This window comes from Puma concolor, chromosome B3, assembly GCF_028749965.1.
Source record: "Puma concolor isolate L17-30 chromosome B3, mPumCon1.1.hap2, whole genome shotgun sequence".
NCBI classification, from domain to species: Eukaryota; Metazoa; Chordata; class Mammalia; order Carnivora; family Felidae; genus Puma; species Puma concolor.
This window is the reverse complement of record NC_141672.1, coordinates 87,207,193-87,229,816: the sequence shown is the minus strand read 5'-3', so window position 1 is coordinate 87,229,816 and position 22,624 is coordinate 87,207,193. Positions and strand designations below refer to the sequence as shown.

At 41.0% G+C, this 22,624-nt stretch overlaps 2 protein-coding genes across 5 annotated transcripts in view; one reads left to right on the top strand and one right to left on the bottom strand.

Moving 5' to 3' along the window:
- The window catches only part of NUSAP1 (nucleolar and spindle associated protein 1), a 42,483-nt gene extending 30,354 nt beyond the window's left edge, over positions 1-12,129 (bottom strand). For all 4 annotated transcript variants that reach the window (XM_086710404.1, XM_086710405.1, XM_086710406.1 and 1 more), the window contains exons 1-2: positions 11,783-12,129; positions 1,820-1,888 (exon numbers count right to left, since the gene is read on the bottom strand). In XM_086710404.1, the coding sequence (XP_086566530.1) occupies positions 1,820-1,888; positions 11,783-11,887 (174 nt within the window). In that variant the 5' untranslated portion in view covers positions 11,888-12,129. The remainder of the gene's footprint in view (positions 1-1,819; positions 1,889-11,782) is intronic.
- A 120-nt stretch (positions 12,130-12,249) lies between these two features.
- OIP5 (Opa interacting protein 5) lies at positions 12,250-22,463 on the top strand. Its single transcript, XM_025918788.2, has 5 exons — positions 12,250-12,574; positions 12,825-12,891; positions 16,842-16,964; positions 21,015-21,096; positions 22,300-22,463. Exons 1-5 carry the CDS (start codon positions 12,250-12,252, stop codon positions 22,393-22,395), a joined length of 693 nt encoding a protein of 230 aa, XP_025774573.2. The 3' UTR covers positions 22,396-22,463.
- The last annotated feature ends 161 nt before the right edge of the window (positions 22,464-22,624 follow it).

Below are 22,624 nucleotides of genomic sequence, written 5' to 3'. Positions count from 1 at the left end.
CTTGTCTAAATCCAAGACTGATGAGGCACACCTGGTTTAGACAACGGAATCCTTGGCACACAGCCACACTAACCCACATACAGCACTTCCCCAACCCATATAGTTAAGGCTGACCTACAGTGTGAGAAAAAGGCTTCCAAAATGTGCCATGTCCCACTCACTCAGATGTGATCCACACCTGTGCACTCCCTAGGTGATGATTTGGGGGGGTCTGGAAGTTTGCACATCTGTCAATCCTTGGTAACATTAATGATCTCTTTGCCATGCATTTGGACTCTGTTGACTCTTTCTGTAGCCTTAGTAAATAAACTCTGTCTATAACAGGTCCTCCCATCAATCTAAGCTCACTATTGATATATTAAGAATTCTTGGGGCTCCTGGGTGGCTCAGTTGGTTGAGCGTCTGACTTCAGCTCAGGTCATGATCCCAGAATTCTCTCTCCCCACCCCACCCTTGCCCTTTCCTCTACTTCCTTGCGCTCTCACGATAAAGTAAAAAAAGAATTCTGACTTAGGAATTCTTTATCTGATTCATGCTTTTGTGAAATTTTTTCAAAATGAAATGGCCCAAAATGCAGAATTTGAAAATAGGATAATTTTAAATTTCGTCCATTAATTGTTATCCAAACTAAAATCTTGATTTCAAATGGCACTACAATCAAGTTTCCTATATACGGAAGCGAGGGAGGGAGGAAAGAGATGGAAAGGGAGGGGAGGGGCAAATGGGAAGATGGGGGTACAGGTGGGGGGGGGAAGAGGGGGCAAGAGGTGGGGACAGATTGAGAGTAATATGATGTAGAATCTTAAAGCTAGAATTCAAAATTAATCCTTTTTTTTCTGTTTTAAGTTAATTAAACCAGGAGCCAAAAGAATTTTAAAATTTTTTTTTTTTTTTTTCAACGTTTATTTATTTTTGGGACAGAGAGAGACAGAGCATGAACGGGGGAGGGGCAGAGAGAGGGAGACACAGAATCGGAAACAGGCTCCAGGCTCTGAGCCATCAGCCCAGAGCCTGACGCGGGGCTCGAACTCACGGACCGCGAGATCATGACCTGGCTGAAGTCGGACGCCTAACCGACTGCGCCACCCAGGCGCCCCGAGCCAAAAGAATTTTAAATAGTAATAGTTTTAAATGTTTATAACTTGGAATATAGTTATAGAGATGACAAATACAGAGAGGGGAAAAATTACATTTTCGGTTCATTTTTATATTTACCTTCATTTCCAGATAGATTATGGATGCTCTTCAAAGCCCGGGGCCTTAAGGCCTTTCCCTATTTTCGTCCATTTCAAGTTTAGAATCCTGGCTCTGTCAAAACCTTTGGTGTAGGTCTGAGACAGCCAGGACAGGCTCTCTCCCATTAGCTCTGGTTTACAGTTCACCACACAGGGCACTTTCACAAGCCCTACTCACAGACCCTTTGACTCTTAATATTCAATTCAGCCAAGCAGATGTTATTTCCATTTTAAAGAACAGAAAACTAAGAATCTAGTCATTTGAGTTTTCCAAGATGACACAAAAAGAAATGACAACTGCTATTTAACCTGGATTTTTCGGGTTTCAAATCCTGTTCCTTCCCTGCTCATACCAGGCTAGTTCTTGTAATGATTGCCAACTAATAATTAACCTTTGCATTTGTATGAGAACATCTTATTCAACAGATTACTTGCTATATGCAGTTTCTCTATAACAGTTATTATGAAAGGATTTATTATTACCAGTAATTATCTCTTTGGGGTAAATATCATGTCTTAACTCATCACTCTTTAACTAAATATAATTGTTTTAATATTTAATAGGTGATAAAAATATTACTTACCTGATTCTCATTTTCTTTTTTTGCTTCATGTTGAAGGTGGGCTTTCAAGGCTTTTAGTAATTTGCCTGCCTGCAGGAAGGTTAAAGACTTTATCAGTAGAGCCAAAAATCAAGTAAGCAAGAAAGATAATAACCTATCTTTCCCATTTTTGAGGACAATTATTCTCCTGGTCTTGTATTCCTCAAGGCAGCCTCTGGGCAGCCTCTGGGAACAGAAAGATGACCAACACAGAATTGGCCCCACATAGATTTCACACCAGAACGGGGAAGTGAGACAGGGAAAGAGGAAAGGACCACAGAGGCACGGGGCTGAGAACCAGCATGGGGAGGCCTAGGCTATTGTACAAAAACACAAATGGGCACAGTCACCAAGATCTGGACCACGAGTCAGGGTCAACTTCAGGAGGTAACCAGACACACCAGTTCTAAGACAAAGACATGATGTCTGTAGCTGCTGAGGTGTGAAGGATGAACAGGACAGCAGTGGCTACAAGGCAGAGGTAAAGAAATCATATGGGAAGGCAAGAATGAGGGTGGTTTGTGGAACTTGAATTCAAAGTGGCCAGAGCATGGAGCTGCTGGAGGGATGGTGAGAGAGGACCCTGGGAAAGTAAGCAAGGACCAATCCTGCCAGGCCTTATAAGCCTCTTGAAAATACAAACTTTACCCTTAGAGTAAAGGGTATTGTCTGAAGAGTCCGCAGCAGCACAGGTTTTTACCAATTTTGCTTTATTCAAACTTGTCCTACTCCGGTAGGACATTGTGCAGGATGCGCTTGATGGCAGGAAGACAAAGTCAGGAAAGCATCTGAAAAGCTGTTGTAGGAAACTAGAAAGGACTGTGGCCTGAACTAGAGCAGGGTTAAGGCAGTATGGACAGATTCAAAACCTTTTTAAGAAGTAAAATCAGTATGAACATAGGGGTTGAGGACTAGTGAAACTTTATTACACCTAGGTTTGTGGCTTGGGCAGCTCAAGGAACATGGTGGGGGTCTCTCAGATGAGGCATGCCAAATACAGGCAGGCTTAGAGAGGAGGATGGTTAAAGGGCTCCTGAGGAAAGGGACTCCTATTTTCTCTTTCCAGTCCAGGAAACCTCCCATTCTTGAAAGAGAAATATCAATCTGATTGGTTACGTTTTCTTGTGCTGTAAAAGATCAAGCATATTGGTTATGTTGTCTTTTCCTCCTCCTCCACTCAGCCAGGCAGTTGAAAATCAGAGATTTCCTTCTCAAGGTGGGCTCAGCCACCACTTCTCATACCATTTATCATTGGCCATGTGTCCAGGAGAGAACAGCAGAGATCCAGATTTGGTTTAGGCTTTAGGGGACAGGAGAGGCTGCGCTTAGCGTGTGAAGCCCATCCTCCAGCCTGGCTCACCAGTATGCCCTGTAAGTTATTAGTCACCATACTGGCTAGTAATAGAGTGGTACCTATTTTCTACTTGCTGTTGTTTCTTGAACCTAAGGGTCTTCTCTGTGAAGGGGATGATTGGCATGGCAAAATTGAGGCATTCTTGGTTCTTCTATCAAATTTTTGCCAACCACTTCATTGGGTTTTATCTTTTTTTTTTTTTTTTTTGGTGGTGAGAACACTTCACCTAAGATCTACCTTAGCAAAATAATAATAATAATAATAATTTAAGAGGCAAAGAGAATGTAAGTTGGGGGAGAGGGGCACCGGGAGAGAGAGAATCTTAAGCAGGCTCCACGCTCAGCACAGAGCCTGAAGCAGGGCTCCATCCCATGAGCGTGAAATCATTACCCGAGCCAAAATCAAGAATCGGACACTCAAACAACTGAGCCACCCAGGTGCCCCTAGCTTAGCAAATTTTTAAATATACAATATTGTCTGTCATAGGTTCGAAGTTGTACAGGTTTCCAGAACACTCCTTAAAATGCCACGAAAATACCAAGCTTGTGATAATGATGAAACGAGGTGCCTGTGGCAGAGCCAAGTCAGGGCATCTAGCTGACTGATGTTATGGGGTGATGCTCACAAGAACCAAGCAGGAAGTGCAGGTGTTAGTATACACATGCATTCCCTCAACAAGCACTTATGCTGCACACTGTCCCAGGCACTGGATAGAGAGTGGTAAATTGGACAGACAAGGTCCCCGCTCCCCAGGAACCTCTACTGATGGACCAGTGGGGAAACAGACTTTCTTAAAATTTCATTTAAAAAAAATTTTTCCCCCAACATTTATTTACTTTTGAGAGACAGAGTGTGAGTAAGGAAGGGGCAGAGAGAGAGGGAGACACAGAATGCAAAGCAGGCTCCAGGCTCTGAGCTGTCAGCACAGAGCCCAATGCAGAGCTCAAACTCATGAACTGAGATCATGACCTGAGCCCAAGTCGGACGCTTAACCGAATGAGCCACCCAGGCACCCCTAAAATTTCATTTCAAGAGAAAGAGAGCTCAAATGGGGAAGAAGGGCAGAAGACAAGAGAGAATTTCAAGGAGGCTCCATGCTCAGCACAGGGCCCCACATGGGGCTCGATCTCATGACCCTAGGATCATGACCTGAGCCAAAGAGTCAGACACTCAACTGACTCCTGAGCCACCCAGGTGCCCCAGCTGTTTTCTTTTTTAAACATTTCCCTCCAAATCAGGATCAAACCAAGTATGTCACCTTACATTTGCAGGAGTCTGGATTTTATTTTAGGTGTGAAGGAAGTCAATCACCTTGATTACCAAGTGAGTCAAGAGTACAGGTAGGAAAGCAGCAGGCTGAGGCAGTGGTCAAGGGAAGAGGGTGTGTGGCCCAGGTCTGCAGCACTGGAGATGGTGTCCAGATGTCAGATTTCAGGAATAATTGGGAGGAAGAGGCTACGAGGATGGATGTGGATCATGAAGAGAAGAATCAAGAGTGTTCTAATATGAGACCCCACTAAAAAGGAGAACTATAGATCCATTTCCCTGATGAACATGGATGCAAAATCCTCAACAAGATATTAGCCAACCAGATCCAACAATACATTAAAAAAATTATTCACAACGATCAAATGGGATTTATTCCTGGGATGCAGGGCTTGTTCAATATCCGCAAAACAATGTGATTCATCACATCAATAAAAGGACAAGAACCATATAATCCTCTCAATAGATGCAGAGAAAGCATTTGACAAAATACAGCATCCTTTCTTGATAAACACCCTCAAGAAAGTAGTGATAGAAGGATCATACCTTGAGATCATAAAAGCCATATATGAACGACCCAGAGCTAATATCATCCTCCATGGGGAAAAACTGAGAGCTTTCCCCCTAAGGTCAGGAACAAAACAGAGATGCCCACTCTCGCCACTGTTATTCAACATAGTATTGGAAGTCTTAGCCTCTGCAATCAGACATCACAAAGAAATAAAAAGCATCCAAATCAGCAAGGAGGAGGTCAAACTTTCACTCTTTGCAAATTACATGATACTCTATGGAAAACCCAAAAGATTCCACCAAAAAACAGCTAGAACTGATTCATGAATTTGGCAAAGTTGCAGGATATAAAATCAATGCACAGAAATCACTTGCATTCCTATACACCAACAATGAAGCAACAGAAAGGGAAATCAAGGAAATGATCCCATTTACAATTGCCCCCAAAACCATAAAATACCTAGGAATAAGTCTAACCAAACAGGTGAAAAATCTATACACTGAAAACTACAGAAGGTTTATGAAAGAAATTGAAGATGACACAAATAAATGGAAAAAGATTCCATGCTCCTGGATAGGAAGAACAAATATTGTTAAAATGTCAATACTACCCAAAGCAATCTACATATTCAGTGCAATCTCTATCAAAATAACACCATCATTCTTCACAGAGCTAGAACAAATGATCCTAAAATTTGTATGGAACCAGAAAAGACCCCAAATAGCCAAAGAAATCTTGAAAAAGAAAACCAAAGCAGGAGGCATCACAATCCCAGACTTCAAGCTATACTACAAAGCTGTAATCATCAAGACAGTATGATACTGGCACAAAAACAGACATTCAGATCGATGGAACAGAATAGAGAACCCAGAAATGGACCCACAAACGTATGGCCAACTCATCTTTGACAAAGCAGGTAAGAATATCCAATGGAATCAAGACAGTCTCTTCAGCAAGTGGTGCTGGGAAAACTGAACAGTGACATGCAGAAGAATGAACCTGGACCACTTTCTTACACCATACACAAAAATAAACTCAAAATGGATGAAAGACCTAAATGCAAGACAGGAAGCCTTCAAAATCCTTGAGGAGAAAGCAGGCAAAACCTCTCTGTCCTCAGCCGCAGCAATTTCTTACTTGACACATCTCCAAAGGCAAAGGAATTAAAAGCAAAAATGAACTGTTGGGACCTCATCAAAATAAAAAGCTTCTGCACATGGGGCGCCTGGGTGGCGCAGTCGGTTAAGCGTCCGACTTCAGCCAGGTCACGATCTGGGCTGATGGCTCAGAGCCTGGAGCCTGTTTCCGATTCTGTGTCTCCCTCTCTCTCTGCCCCTCCCCTGTTCATGCTCTGTCTCTCTCTGTCCCAAAAATAAAATAAAACGTTGAGAAAAAAAAAAATTAAAAAAAAAAAAAAAAAAAAGCTTCTGCACAGCAAAGGAAACAATCATCAAAACTAAAAGGCAACCAACAAAATGGGAGAAGATATTTGCAATATCAGATAAAGGGTTAGCATCCAAAATCTATCAAGAACTTACCAACTCAACACCCAAAAAACAAATAATCAAGTGAAGAAATGGGCAAAATACATGAATAGACACTTCTCCAAAGAAGACATCCAGATGGCCAACCGACACATGAAAAAATGCTCAACATCACTCATCATCAGGGAAATACAAATCAAAACCACAATGAGATACCACCTCACACCAGTCAGAATGGCTAGCATTAACAACTCAGGCAACAACACATGTTGGTGAGGATGAGGAGAAAGAGGATCTCTTTTGCACTGCTGGAGGGAATGCAAACTGGTGCAGCCACTCTGGAAAACAGTATGGAAGTTCCCCGAAAAATTAAAAATAGAACTACCCTATGACCCAGCAATTGTACTACTAAGTATTTATCCAAGGGATACAGGTATGCTGTTTCAAAGGGACACATGCACCCTAATGTTTATAGCAGCCCTATCGACAATAGCCAAAGTATGGAAAGAGCCCAAATGTTCATCGATGGATGAATGGATAAAGAAGATGTGGCATATATATATATAATATATAAATATATATAAAATATATAAATGTGTATATAAAAATTATATATATGTAATATTTATATATAAATGATTTGTATATATTTATATATATAAATTATTTATTTATATTATTTATATATAAAGTATATATATTTATATAAACATATGTAAATATATATCATACACACACACACAATGGAGTATTACTCGGCAACGAAAAGGAATGAAATCTTGCCATTTCCAACAACATGGATGGAACTGGAGGGTATTATGCTAAGCAAAATTAGTCAGAGAAAGACAAATATCATATGACTTCACTCCTATGAGGACTTTAAGATACAGAACAGATGAACATAAGGGAAGGGAAGCAAAATTAATATAAAAACAGGTAGGGGGACAAAACATAAAAGACTCTTAAATATGGAGGCAAACAGAGGGTTATTGGAAGGGTTGTGGGAGGAGGGATGGGCTAAAAGGGTAGGGGGCATTAGGGAATTACTCCTGAAATCATTGTTGCACTATATGCTAACTAATTTGGATGTGTATTAAAAGAGTGTTCTAATGTGGGTCTCAATCATCTACTGAGACTGGGAAGAGATCTTAATTGTTTTGAAGTGGCCATGCTGTTTAAGATGCACTTAAAGACAGGAGTCAGCACCTCAGGAGAGAGGTCCAACCAGAGATATGGAGTCATCAGTTCAATATGAATTTAAAGTTATGATAGTGGATAAGGTCACCTGGGGGAAAGCATAGTTAGAGAAAAGACACAACTCTGGGGCACTCTGCGTTTAGAAATTTAGCAGAGGAAGAAGCAAGAGAGAAGGCTAGAAGGAAGTGCTGGTAAGATAGGAAAAAACTTAACATCAAATAAGCCTACAAAAGAAGTGGTTTAAGGAAAAAGGAACATTAGATCCTGCCAAACAGCAGAGGAAGATAGAGATGAACTGTATGCTTGGTAAGGTGCAGAGCATGGTGGCCTTGGTAACAGCAATCACAGTGAAACAGAACAGAGAAATCAGGCAGCAAATGAAGGACAAGGGCTCATGAGAGAGCTTTGTTTTATTTTAAGATGGGGGATATTAAGACCTGATTGCATATATCATCGAAATGAGCAACCAGAGTGGGAGAAACTGATATAGGAGAGAGGAGCTAACTGCAGGCACATAGCCCTGGAAGAGGGAACAGGATCCACAGCACAAATGGCAAGGCTGCCCTCACACAAAGGCAGAGTTCTTGGGGATTGGGGACAGGCGCGGGATGGCTGGATAGTTTGATACTGGAAAGAGGAGGTAATTCTTAGCTGATTGTGTCTATTTTTCCATGACCTATGAGGAAAAGTCAAGTGAGGGAAGGGAGCCAATTTGAGGTGAGAGGATATGAAATAATGGTCCTCAAAAATAGAGAAGTTAATGACTACCAAGGGAGTATAGGGGAATCAAATGCTCATTTTATGATTTATGGTCATAAATTTAAGTTCAGTCAGCAAAGTCAGGGGATTTTCTCCAGGCAGGGTCGGCTGGTTAGGTACAAAGATTAAGCACCTAGCCAGGTTTAATCAGGCTTGGAATTTGGGCAGGAGATGAAGGGGAGCTGCAAGAGAATGCAGATGGCGCCAGTCTTTGTAATCTAGGCTTGTTTGTGAGCAGGAAAGCCAGGGCAGGAGTGAGAAGGACCAGTGGCCACACAGTAAATACCAGTAACTGACACCTTCATTGAGACACTACTCTCAATGGTAAACCACAAAAAAAGGGCTAAGATTTTTCCTTCTAAATTTATTTTGAATGTTACCATTCTGATGGAATTTATTTAAATCTTATTCTGTTTAGTGTTTTAAAATAATCAAAAAAGGGCTGCCTGGGTGACTCACTTGGGTAAGCATCTGACTCTTGATTTCAGCTCAGGTCATGATCTCAAGGTTCATGGGATCGAGCCCCTTGTCTGGCTCTGCGCTGACAGTGCAGAGCCTGCTTGGGATATTCATTCTCTCTCTCTCTCTCTCTCTCACTCCTCCCTTCCCCTGTTTGAACACACAGTCTCTTTCTAAATAAACATCAAAAAAGTTTTTTAAATCATCAAAATGATCATCTAATCTTGATCACTGCTTAGAGCAATTTGTTCATATTTTGCTTATATACTCTGAACTTAAAAAGCCAACTGATTTAACAAGCTCCTAAGCTGTACAAATTGTAAATAATTTAAAACATTTTAGTTATAAGAAGTTACAATCACATATAAAGTTGAGAGCATAGTCTAATGAACTCCCATGTATCTATCACCCAGTTTCAACAATTATCAACATTCTGTTGTTCTTACTTCATCTTATTACCCTCTCTTTGTCCTAGAATATTTATAGCAAATCCCAGGTGTCCTAACATTTCACCTGTAAGTACTTGGCATGTATTACAAGAGAGAAGGCCTTAAAAAAAAGGGGGGGGGGGGCGCCTGGGTGGCTCAGTCGGTTAAGCGGCCGACTTCGGCTCAGGTCATGACCTCGCGGTCCATGAGTTCGAGCCCCGCATCGGGCTCTGTGCTGACAGCTCAGAGCCTGGATCCTGTTTCAGATTCTGTGTCTCCCTCTCTGACCCTCCCCCGTTCATGCTCGGTCTCAAAAATAAATAAACGTTAAAAAAAAAAATTAAAAAAAAAAGAGGGGGGAACATAACAATACCATAATACTCCAAAAAATTAACAATATCTTAATACCTAGTCCAAGTTTAATTTTCGTCAGCTGTCTCAAAAGTCTCTTTTTATAGTTGGTTATAATCAAGTAGTGTGTGGTCAACTTTGGGGAAACAGTACCTCTCAAGAAATATTTATTGAGGGGTGCCTGGGTGGTTGGGTCAGTTGAACATCTGAATCTTGATTTCGGCTCAGGTCATGATCCCAGGGTCATGGGATAGAGCTCCACATCCAGCTCCGTGCTGACCATGGAGCCTGCTTAAGGTTCTTTCTCTGTCCCTCTGCCCCTCTCCCCTGCTTGCTGTCTAAAATAAAAAATAAATCAAAATTTTAGGGTGCCTGGTGGCTCAGTCGGTTGAGTGTCTGACTTTTGCTCAGGTTGTGATCTCACAGTTTGTGGGCTTGAGCCCCACATGTGGCTTTGTGCTGACAGTGCAGAGCCTGCTTGGGATTCTCTTTTCTCTCTCTGCCCCACCTCCCACCCCTGATCGTGCTCTCGCTCTCTCAAAAATAAACATTTTAAAAAATTTAAAAAATCTATTTATTGATACCTACTATGTGCCAGATACTGTGTGCTAGAAAGGCAATGGGGTCTGTGGTGGCCTGAAATACTTTACTATGCCACTCTATAAAAACAGGTGACTAATCAGCTAATGCAGATTAGGTGCCTCAAGAGACTACAGGTGAGGCTTTTAGGAATCTATCTCTCTTGGAATAGCTCTTTAGAGATCCAAATGGTTGTGGGGCCTTAATGCATCCAGAGCTCTGAACTCAGCAAGCCTCCACTGTAACTCTCTTGCCACCCTCTAGGGCATTAATCTAGCACTGCCAAGAAGTGATTGAAAATAATTATTCAGCATCTCCTATATAAAATGCACTGTGCTTAGTGTTGTAAGACTTCCAAGGAACATGGATGAGATTCTTGTTCAAGGAATTTAACTTTTAGTGAAGATAATTTAATACACAAATAACCAGAGGTGAAAGCCTAAAAGTGCTCAAAGAGAGTACTTGAAATTAAACTGCGTTAAAAGCACACAGAGTTCCTGGAATTACTGGGGTAGTGGACCTATGGCCAAGGAACTGAAGAAGAGGAGACGAAGTGCCAAGTCAGTGATATTTCTGATGGACTCTGAAGAGCATTTGAAAGTTATTAATGCAAATAAAGAAGAGGGAAAGACAAGGGGATATGGGGCCAAAGGATCAAAATTAGCAAAGACAGAAAGATGGACAAAGGTGTCAGGTGTTCAGAGACCAGTACAGTTTGGATGCTGTCTTGGATAAGATTCCAGCTAGAATGCAGAAAGCTGATGGGATTTAAGGTAAAGAATTAAGGCTTTATGAAATAGTATTGGGGAGCCATTAAAGACTAAAGCTCAGGGGCGCCTCGGTGGCGCAGTCGGTTAAGCGTCCGACTTCAGCCAGGTCACGATCTCGCGGTCCGTGAGTTCGAGCCCCGCGTCAGGCTCTGGGATGATGGCTCGGAGCCTGGAGCCTGTTTCCGATTCTGTGTCTCCCTCTCTCTCTGCCCCTCCCCCGTTCATGCTCTGTCTCGCTCTGTCCCAAAGAAAAAATTAAAAAAAAAAAAAAAGTTAAAAAAAAAAAAGACTAAAGCTCAGAAATATCTCCAAAGACACTCCTTTATTTAATTAAGCCCCAACAAGTACCTGGGCACTAATTATTTTGTTTTAATCACTTAAAAGCATTTGTAATACCTAATTTAGGCATTCACTCTGTAAATACCACACCCACACCCTGCAGAACAAATCTCGAGTACCCTAAGAATTTTGTGTGAAAACTCCACCGAAGAATATATAAACCCCACTCCCAAAATGAATCCGCACAGTTCCCCCTCAACATTTTACAGCCTCGGAGACAAAATTCCAGAGTACGTCCAATAAAACCAAAACAAACAAACGCTTGCGAAGTCAAGGCCTATGTGAGCCCCCAGAAAAGTCAGCCTCAAAATAAGGTGAATACTATGGCTCCCTCTCCGTTTGCCCAGCTGGAGGGACAGCTGCCTCATTCCCCGAGGTTCCCGTTCGGTCTGTTCCCACCACCTCTCCGAGAACGCTCAACCTGCCCCGCGGGTTACTTGCTACGTACCCTCAGGTTAGCCCGGAGGCCCAGACTCTTGGCCAAATTCTGCAGGTCGCTGTATTTGAAGGTGTCCAGCTCCTCAAAGGAGGGTACAGTCATGTCGAGCTGCATCCAAGCGACCTGGATAGCACGGACACTCTAAACTAAACAGCGCCGTTCAAAGCTCTGGCGCCACTTTGAGCGTTGACAAAACCGAACTTTATAGAGAGTTTAAATTGAAAATGCTGTACTTCTATTGGTTAAAAATGTCTTGAAGGCGGGGTCTCCTGGCGTTGACCAATAGAAACGAAGATTCCCCTCCCAGGAGGCCTGCGATTTTCCCCCACCCCTCATTACCACTTTGGCGCCGAAGGGCGTGTCCAGAAAGCGTGCGAAGGGCAAAGCCTCGGCTCACGGTGTCCAATGAGGATACAGGAACCGTGTGTGGGCGTGGTCAAGTGTCTGTTCGAAGCTGAGGCGGGGGCTGCAGAAAGATGGCCGTTCGGCCGAGGCGGCGTTGTTACTCACTTTATGCGATGCTGTCGCAGGGTAACGTTTGTGATGGCGCCAAGAATTCAACTGAGGAACTCTCTTGTACAACTTCTATGGAGTGGGACACGCAGGTGGTGAACGGGTCCTCGCCGCTTGGCCCCGCAGGCTTGGGGGCGGAGGAACAGCCATGCAGACCGCAGCTGCCGTCGTGGCTGCAGCCCGAGAGGTGCGCCGTGTTCCAGTGTGCACAGTGCCATGCAGTACTCGCTGACTCTGTGCACCTCGCCTGGGACCTGTCGCCGTCCCTCGGGACCGTGGTATTCTCCAGTGAGTGGGGACGGAGTCTGAAGAAGACAGGAGGAAGGCGGAGAGGGTGTACCCGCTTTGTCACGGGATGGTTGAGAGCAGGGTGGTGAAGAAAATGGGGTGAAGATTTCTAAGGAAATTAACGCCTTTGCCAAGAGTGGGGGGCAACTTTTCATGTTTTTTGTGGCCATGGTGAATCTGTTTGTAGCGGGTAGGTTTTCCTTTTCAAGGCTTCACAGGTATTCATTCTGACCTCTATTTATTTACCCAGGAGTCACAAACAACGTGGTTTTGGAAACTCCCTTCCTAGTTGGCATTGAAGGTTCGCTCAAAGGCAGGTATGTACTGAGAGTTCTCCTTTGGTTTCTAGCCCCTATATTAATAACACGGAGAAGCGGGGAACCGACGTGCACAAAGGAACAAGAAAAGTTTATTCTATCCATACAGTGTATTTGAGGGATGTTCCTTTTACCTGTTTGAGACTTGTAGGAACTTGTCAGTGAAATGGAAAAGTTGGTTGTAGTTGTGTGCACATTTTAACATCTTTCTGAGGGCCACATCTCCCTAGTGGTTTGTGCAAGGGAAGTGAGGCTAAGAAAGTAATGTCCAGTAGGGAAAAAGGGAGAAAAGTACCTTTTGGTGTGTAGCGAGAATCACTATAAACTACAATCCTTTGAGATAAGTAAAACTTTTAAATTTGTATTTTATCTGCAGTTCGTAATAAGCCATGGCAGGACTAATTCTTCTGTAACCTGGGAACCTGGGGAAAAACACAAGTTGAATGTTATGTACTTGAATACTGCAGGGTAAACTTTGCATCCAGTCTCTGCTGTGATCTACAAGTGAAAACAAAGTACTCAGATAATTTATTATTAGAAGGCTCCTCAATTTTGAATGTTGGCTTTAATGGCAAGACAGTTCATTCTGACCACAGTTTGGTTCAGTTTTTGGGTTAAAGTACGGGAATTGTTACTTTACCCAGTAATTGGAAAGAGCTTTGCAGCTCCCTTTTCCCAATTGAAAGATACTTACCAGAGTGTCCTCTTCCCACCTAAAGGGAACAGGTAGGAAAAGAGTGGTGGCTTGCTTGGAATTGGGTCATTTGGGGCCAGAAGCAGATGTTCTCCAAATATCTTCTTAAAGTAGGAGAAGGCATCTAGGCACATGGTATCCAGTACTGTGACCATTACAATGTGGCCATCCTGAATTGAGAAATGCTATGAGTGCATATATACACTAGATTTTGAAGACTTAATACAAAAAAATTAATAGTTTAAAAATATGACATGTTGAAATGATATTTTTGATATATTGGGTAGCGTAAAATGTATTAAGGCTAATTTCACCTGTTCCCCTGAATTTAACAAGACTAATAGAAAATTTTACATTACTTATGTGCCTCACATTATGTCCCTTTTGGGCAGTACTGATGTAGATGGTTTAGAAAACACTGGAGGGAAATTCCCATGTGTTTGTATACTTTCAGAATAAGGAGAGCCATGGGACTTGGTAGGAAGAGATTTATTATCAGGAAATGGTTCCTGTGATTATGGAGGGTGAGAATTCCCAAGAGCTGTAGTTGGCAGACTGGAGACACAGGAGAGCCAGTGGTTTAGATCTAGTCCAAGTCCACAAGCCTGAGAACCAGGAAAGCCAAAGGTGTAACTTCCAGTCCAAAAGCCAGAAGGGTCTAGACAGAAGAAGAGCCTACTTTTCAGTTCAAGTCCAAAGGCTAAGGAAAAAACCAATGTTCCAGCTTAAATCAGTCAGACAAGAGGAGTTTCCCCTTATTCCTGAAAGGGTTAGCCTTTTTGTTCTAATTCATCAGACCTTCAGCTGATGAGATGAGGGCCATCCCAAATCAGTCTACTGATTCAAATGTTAATCTCATTCAAAAACACTCTCACAAACACGTTCAGAGTATTTGACGTAACTGGGCACCATATGACCTGGTTAAGTGGACACATAAAATGTAACTATCACTTGTTAACTTGGCAGCCACACGCATTTCCTAAAACCATACGGGACTGCAAATAAAGACAATACCAAGGTCATAATTCTAACATGTTACAACTGTCCTGCATACAACTGAAAACATACTAATCCCTTCTCTGGAAGAGGAAATAAAGTCCTTGAGTGATGTTTACATTTCTCCTTGATATCTCATAATTTATACTGTAAAGTAAAATTAATAATAAATAGTTTGATATAGTATGATATAATAGTATGATCTTATGTTACACAGTAAGGGAATGAGAGAGAAGAAAAGAGATAAACATGCAAAAACACAGACATACTCATAACTAAGGAGGAAATACTCATGACAATCACAGTCCTCATTTCTGTAACTGGTTACTAGGTCATAGCTGATATTTATAACTAACTTCTTCCACTACCCATATATATCCCCTTGCCTTCAGCAAGCACTCAGGTGGTCATAGTTCTTTGGTGTGGTAATGCATACCTTCATTTTGAAGGACTTGAGCTATTAGCAGACTAATATTCAATGAAATATGTTATATTGCACACACAAGCATATTTTGGGAATTTTTTCACATTTTGCTCTGTTCCATATATTAGTTTCTCTGAGACATTTTTCTATAGGTACTGTGATTTGTCTGATACCATTAATTCCTGCATAGGAATTAATTTAAATTAATGCAACTTTCTTTCTTTTTTTTTTTTTTTAAGTTTATTTATTTATTTTTGAGAGAGAGGGAGAAAGTGGGAGAGGGACAGAGAGAATCCCAAGCAGACTCTGCACTGCCAGCGCAGAGCCCAATGTGGGGCTCAAACTCATGAACTGTGAGATCATGACCTGAGCTGAATATCAAGAGTTGGATGCTTCACCGACTGAGCCACCCATGTGCCCTGATGCAACTTTATTTCATGGCTTGCTTTTTGGTTACTATACTCACAAATATACAGTACTACATGTGTGGTATGGGACTTAATTTACCAATGAATTTGGGATATTACGTTTATTTTTTTTAGTGTCCGTTGACAGGAATTTTTTTTAGTCAAGTGATTTTTATACTCTATTAATGCAATTTTACTGCATAATATATTATGTTTACAAAAATAATTTTTTCCTGTATCAAGCTACTTTAAAATTATTTTCAAGGGGTGCCTGGCTGGCTCAGTTGGAAGAGCTTGTGACTCTTGCTCTTGGGGTGGTGAGTTCAAGCCCCATATTGGGGGTAGAGACTACTTAAATAAATCAATTTTAGACTGAGAGAGAAAACACACGCAGTAGAGGGAGAGGGAAAGAATCTTAAGCAGGCTCTGTGCCCAGTGTGGAGCCCAACATGAAACTCGAGCCCATGACCCTGAGATCATGACCTGAGCTGAAATCAAAAGTTGGACGCTTAACTGACTGAACCACCTAGGAACCCCAATAAGTAAAAAATTAAAAAAAAAATTGTTTTCAGTACATGCATGATGAAACACACTTAGTTTTTTCTTAAAACATTTCTTTGTATTATTTGAATATGTCTTACACACCAGCAAATATGGTTAATGACTTACCCAAGTGGTGTAACTGTTTCCTCATCCAGTAATCTTTCAGAGGATAAAAAAAAAGAAAAAAAAAATAGATGCCTTGGCTAGGGTAATAGGATTTCTCCCCCCCCCCCCCCCCCCCCCGCCCTATTGGCATTTTGTCTGGGTATTTTTAAGTTAATTTTTTGTTATATCTGCATAAGAAAATTCTTGATTTGAGTTCTATTAATTGTTTAGTAAGCCCCAATCAATTTAATTATTTTCCTTATACTGGAAATTGGTTTGATGGTAGCTAATTTGTATGGTTATGTGTAGTTTGTGGGGTTTTTTGTTTATTTATTTTTGAGAGAGAGAGAGAATCCCAATCAAGCTCTCCTCTGTCAGCACAGAGCCCGAGGCTCCTGAGATCCTATCATGACCTGAGCTGAAATCAAGAGTCAGAGGCTTAACCTACTGAGCTACTCAGGTGCCCCTGGTCATGTATAGTTTTATATGTTTAAATATTAATCTGATTAGTTAGCTCTTTTTCTGCTTTTCAAATGTAAATTATTCTATTGAACTGACAATTATATGTCCATAATTGCTTTTGTGGCCAGAATCCACAAGAGAATCTGTAATCTAGGATGTAATTTTATTAAAACCTGAGTTAACCTTTTGTGAATGTGACATTTCTTCAGGCTCGGTCCTATTATAGCATAGTTTTTAGGAGACATAGTTTCCAGAGACTGGTTATTTTATATTTCTTCTCTGATTTTTTTTCTTACCCATATTCCATTTTTTCCTCTAGCATTTACAACCTTTTATTCTGTACTTCCTGTGGGATTCCCATTGGTTTTCATTTGTATTCTACCCATGCTGCTCTGGCTGCCTTGAGAGGTCACTTCTGCCTTTCCAGTGACAAAATGATATGGTGAGTAGACTTAGATATTCTTTATCAAATACATGTTAAAAGAACTTCCTGAAAAAACAGAATGTGTGTACCAAAGAAAATGCTAAAGGGGCGCCTGGGTGGCGCAGTCGGTTAAGCGTCCGACTTCAGCCAGGTCACGATCTCGCGGTCCGTGAGTTCGAGCCCCGCGTCGGGCTCTGGGCTGACGGCTCAGAGCCTGGAGCCTGTTTCCGATTCTGTGTCTCCCTCTCTCTCTCTGCCCCTCCCCTGTTCATGCTCTGTCTCTCTCTGTCCCAAAAATAAATAAACGTTGAAAAAAAAAAATTAAAAAAAAAAGAAAATGCTAAAGCCAGGCATTGTCGTTTACACAAAAAGATGGGCAGTGGGACCAAAATAAAGTCTCATAATGTTATGCTCATTTTAGATGTCTTGTAATCATACCATGTCTTATTAATCATACCTTGGAATAAATGAGAGGATATTCCTTCATTATAGAAACTTCTGGAACGTAAGCTTTTGCAAAATAATGTTCTAATAGACACTGATTTGTGCCCAGCCTCTGTTTCTCTCCCCATAGAGTGGGACCTTGTATCCTTATTTTTATTGTGTGTGATAGATATCATTCCCAGGTGATGGGATCAAGAATGAATACCTCACCTAAGCTAAGCAAATTAGGCTTTCTACTCTAGGAATTTGAAATAAGGACCCAGAGACATTGGTCATTTGTAAATGGTACTGGTGCTGAATTTGGGAAATGAAAGCTCTAGGTTTAGGATAGCTATTTTCTATGTTGTACATGTAGATGCAGAGAAATCTTGTCTGGAGAAAAGAATGATGCAGATAGATACCCACAGGAAGGTAAAAAAAAAAAAATACTGACCATGTGGCCTCATAGAATCAGACAAAGTACACTACTTATTATTCCTTCTTATGTAGTACTTTGGATATTTCTTTATCTTCCTAATATTACTTTCACTTAAGCTTGCTTATTTATTTATTTATTTATTTATTTATTTATTTATTTAACATGTATTCATTTTTGAGAGACAGAGACAGAGCACAAGCGGGGGAGGGGCAGAGAGAGAGGGAGACACAGAATCCGAAGCAGGCTCCAGGCTCTGAGCTGTCAGCACAGAGCCCGACGCGGGGCTCGAACCCATGAGCTGTGAGATCATGACCTGAGCCGAAGTTGGACGCCCAACTGACTGACCCACCCAGGCACCCCTACTTTTTTTTTTTAAAGCTTACTTTTTTAATGTTTATTTTTTGAGAGAGTGCACACGTGTGCAAGCTCAGGGGAGGAGCAGAGAAAGGAAGACAGAAGATCAGAAGCAGGCTCTGTGCTATCAGCACAGAACCTGATGTGGGGCTCAAACTCACGAACCCCTGAGACCATGACCTGAGCTGAAGTCGGACACTTAACCAACTGAGCCACCCAGGTGCCCCTCACTTAAGCTTTTTCGTTTATTATAACAAATTGAAACATCTATTATAGTCTTTTCTTGATCATTTAAAAAAAAAGCGGGGGAGGGTTGCCTGGGTGGCTTAGTCGGCTGTGCGTCTGACTTTGATTTCAGCTCAGGTCATGTTCTCATGGTTCGTGATAGAGCCCCATGTCAGGCTAATGTGCTGACAGTGAGGAACCTGCTTGGGATTCTTTCTTTCCCTATCTCTGCCCCTCCCCTGTGTGTGCACGTTCTTTCTCTCTCTCAAAAATAAATAAACATTGGGGCTCATGGGTGGGTCAGTCAGTTGAGTGTCCGACTCTGTTTTGGCTCAGGTCATGATCTCACAGTTCGTGGGTTCGAGTCCCACATCGGACACTGTGCTGGCAGCAGGGAGCCTGCTTGGGTTTCTCTCTCTCTCTCTCTGTCATAAATAAACATTTAAATTAAGTAATTTAAAAAAATAGCCATTGATGACCTACTTTATGTGTTTATGCCAGATATTAAGCTTACCTCACTTGAGTTCTTAATACAAGAACACTAGGTCTCAGAGAGGGGAGCTGAGATTTTAATCTGTCTTAACACTAAAACTCATTTTCCTTTCATTAAACATGAAGTTTCCTTTTTCTCTTTTTATGTTTTTACTTATTTTTGAGTTAGAAACAGCATGAGTGGGAGAAGGCCAGAGAGGGAGAAAGAATCTGAAGCAGGCTCTGCACTGTCAGCATGGAGCCCATTGTGGCTCAAACTCACAAACTTCATGACCTGAGCCAAAATCGGACCCTTAACCAACTGAAGCACCCAGATGCCCATCCTTTTTCTCACTTAATGTGCTTAGATAGGTGTTTCTAGGTGAGTTTTGGGTGACTAAACAATAAAACTCATAAAGCCCATCTTTCATTCACAAGGTTGTTCAATGTGCATTAGGTATACTATTTGTTCCTCGGTGCAATTTTTTTTCTTTACTGCAAATTTTCAACAGAAAATATATACTTCAGATGGATTGATAACTTACTTTCATTTTCTAATTTCTTAAGTAATTTCTTTAAAAAAAATTTTTTTTTTTAATTTTTTTTTTTTTTCCAACGTTTATTTATTTTGGGGACAGAGAGAGACAGAGCATGAACGGGGGAGGGGCAGAGAGAGAGGGAGACACAGAATTGGAAACAGCCTCCAGGCTCCGAGCCATCAGCCCAGAGCCCGACGCGGGGCTCGAACTCACGGACCACGAGATCGTGACCTGGCTGAAGTCGGACGCTTAACCGACTGCGCCACCCAGGCGCCCCTAAAAAAATTTTTTTTAATGTTTATTTGTTTTTGAAAGAGCGAGAGAGAGACAGAACACAAGTTGGGGAGGGGCAGGGAGACAGGGAGACACGGAATCTGGAGCAGGCTCTAGGCTCTGAGCTGTCAGCACAGAGCCCAACACGGGACTTGAACCCCCCAGACCGCGAGATCATGACCTGAGCCAAAGTTAGACCCTTAACCTACTGAGCCACCCAGGCACCCCAAATAAGACCTAAGTTTAAAGAGGGTGAAAAGTTATTTCTAACTGTGTGCTATTAGTAACCTCAAGTCTTCTTCAGAAAGTTATAAGTAGTTGTTCCAGGTGAGCTGTAATTGAGTTTTTGCACAAGGAAGTTAAGTTTTTAGTAACAAAAATTTTTAATGTAAATTTTAAAAGTATAATAGGATTTTAAGTAATTTCTTTAAAATAAGGAGTTGGGACTCAAAGGTCAGTATATTCTTTCTGATTAAGTAGAAATTAGGAAAGTATAGGTAGCACAAGTCTGGAAAGATAATAAATCTATGTCTTTGTGTGTCAGAATGAATTTGGTTGCTAGGAAAAATTAAACCTGACTAATGGTGGCTTTAACAAGTAAGGGTGGGGGTGGTAGGCCACCCCAGGAGTCTTCTAGTGGCTTAGCCACAATAGAGCTCTGGGTGAGCATCTCTGGTTTTCTTCTTGTAGGCTGTGACAGTTATAAGCATTACATTCATAGACAATAGCATCCCCAACTGGAAGGAAAAGGATATGGGAAATGGGAACACAGTGAATGGTCTCTTTAGCAAAAATTTCCTTATTATTGGCCAAACTATGTCCCATGATTGCCTTAAGGCAGGAGAGCAAATATGTGACAGTGGAGAGTAAGATTGCACACTTGGCTCAGAGCAGTTATTATTCATCTCCTACTATTGGGCATACTCCTGCCCTAAATGAAATCTGGGTTCTGTTAGCCAAAAACAAGTTAGGAATGGCTACTGGATAGGCAACCAACAGTGTTGTCACAATATGATTACTTTTCTTCTAACTGCTACACGATCTACTGGTGGACTGTGAAGCTTATACTCATCAGAATTCCTCATAGGACCCTGGTTTTTGTCTTTAGTTTGTTGTGGCGTTATTTTGTCTCCTGGCTGGCAAGGGGTGAGATAAAACACACAATCTCTCTGATTTCTTAGTTGAGGATTTGTTTTTCCTAAAAGACACATTATGAATGCTGAAATGGAAATCTGTAAGAAGGCGGTCCTTGCCTGACATGTTATTTTAGAGGGCAAGTTTGGTTCACTAATAATCTTCTCTGTAGTATGATACTAATATTTTCTTTATATATTTTCTATCCAGCTATCTCTTAAAAACAAAGGCCATAGTAAATGCATCTGAGATGGATATTCACAACTTATCTCTACCAGAAAAGATTGCAGAGGTAAAATTTCATGATGGTTGTATATTGACTATAATACAGGCATACCTCAGAAATTTTGTGGGTTCAGTTCTAGACCACCAGAATAAAACAAATACCATAATACAAAGCAAGTCAGATTAATATTTTGGTTTTCCAGTGCATATAAAAGTTATGCTTATACCAAACTGTAGTTTACCTAAGTGTACAGTAGCATTTTCTAAAAAAAACAACATGCATACCTAAAAATTCTTTGGTAAAGGGACTAAATAGCAGAAGAAAAGAGAAAGAAGTAGAAAAAATGTCCCAGGAAATAGTTGAAAAATTCCCAAATTTGATGAAAAACATAAATTTCCATATCCAAGACCTCAATGAGCCCCAGGTAGGATAAACACAGAAGAGATTTATTTATACCCCAACATATCATAGTAAAAATGTGGACAAAAAAAAAAAATCTTGAAAGCAGCAATAGAGAAATGATTCACCAATCCAAGGGTATCCCCAAACAAAGGAGAGGCTCTAGAGTTACTTGTTTAAGTCATAGTTCCTGATGAATTTTGATTGTTTTTGTATCTTGGATGATAAAAATGAGATTTAGTGTATGGTGCAAATTATGTCAGAAATAAGACTTTTGCTAACCCAACTTCAATCCTCCGTAATTCTGTATTTCATATTTTATGCTGAATAATACCACTAAGTTTGGTTCTAGATATAGCTATTCATAGGTGAAAGAACTATTGAAAATTGTCTAATTACACCAAACATATGTTCTTAACAGGGCTACTTTTGAAGACCATTGGCAGAATATCAAACAAAAGCATTTGTTACCGGAAACAAAGGAAAAAAGTTAGATTCTTGCCACTAGGAAAGGAAAGGAAGACTAGTTTATGCTTCTCTCCGTAAGCTTTCTTACTCCACCTTATTCTTGTCTTCCTTTCCAGTATTTGGAGTTTAAACCTGGTGATAAGAGGTAGACAGGAGAGAGACTGAAGCAGTGACACTCAGCAATGGCTAGTCTTTTTTCACATGAACTTTGTATCTAAGGATCTCATTGTGCTCTGAGTTTGTACCATAAAGTTCTTTCAGACATAGAAGAAACATATTTATGAAATATGTTGAGACATTGCCAACTCCCAATCACTAGTTTAAATTTGAAATGGCTTTTAGAATCACCAAATTGAGTGTTAAGCTTAAGATGCCCTGATACCTATTTATTTTTTTTCCTAGCTGAAAGAGAAGATAATGTTAACTCATACTCACTTAAATTCACTGATGAAGATTCTGAAGGAAGTAACTCCTGACCAGCCCAAGCCAGAAAACTGATCCAGAATCGGAGTTTAAGTATTAGGGTCGGTAAATAAATAAATTAATAAATAAATATTTTTTTTTAAAGTATCAGGGTGAGTCCTTGTTGCTGTCTTCAACAACAGGTGCTGTTTGATCAATTCGCAAGAAAGATTGGCTTCAAGAATGGATGAGAAATGTGGTTTATTAGGATTTTGTCTAGGCCGATTGTCCAGATGATTCGTGAAGCCTGTTCTAGAAGATGAGA

Bases quoted from the DNA above. Each gene is read 5' to 3' on its own strand.
- OIP5 (XM_025918788.2), top strand. From the start codon at position 12,250: ATGGCCGTTCGGCCGAGGCGGCGTTGTTACTCACTTTATGCGATGCTG. The intron at 12,575-12,824 runs GTGAGTGGGGAC...TTATTTACCCAG, and splicing joins CGGGACCGTGGTATTCTCCA to GAGTCACAAACAACGTGGTT. The intron at 21,097-22,299 runs GTAAAATTTCAT...TTTTTTTCCTAG, and splicing joins TACCAGAAAAGATTGCAGAG to CTGAAAGAGAAGATAATGTT.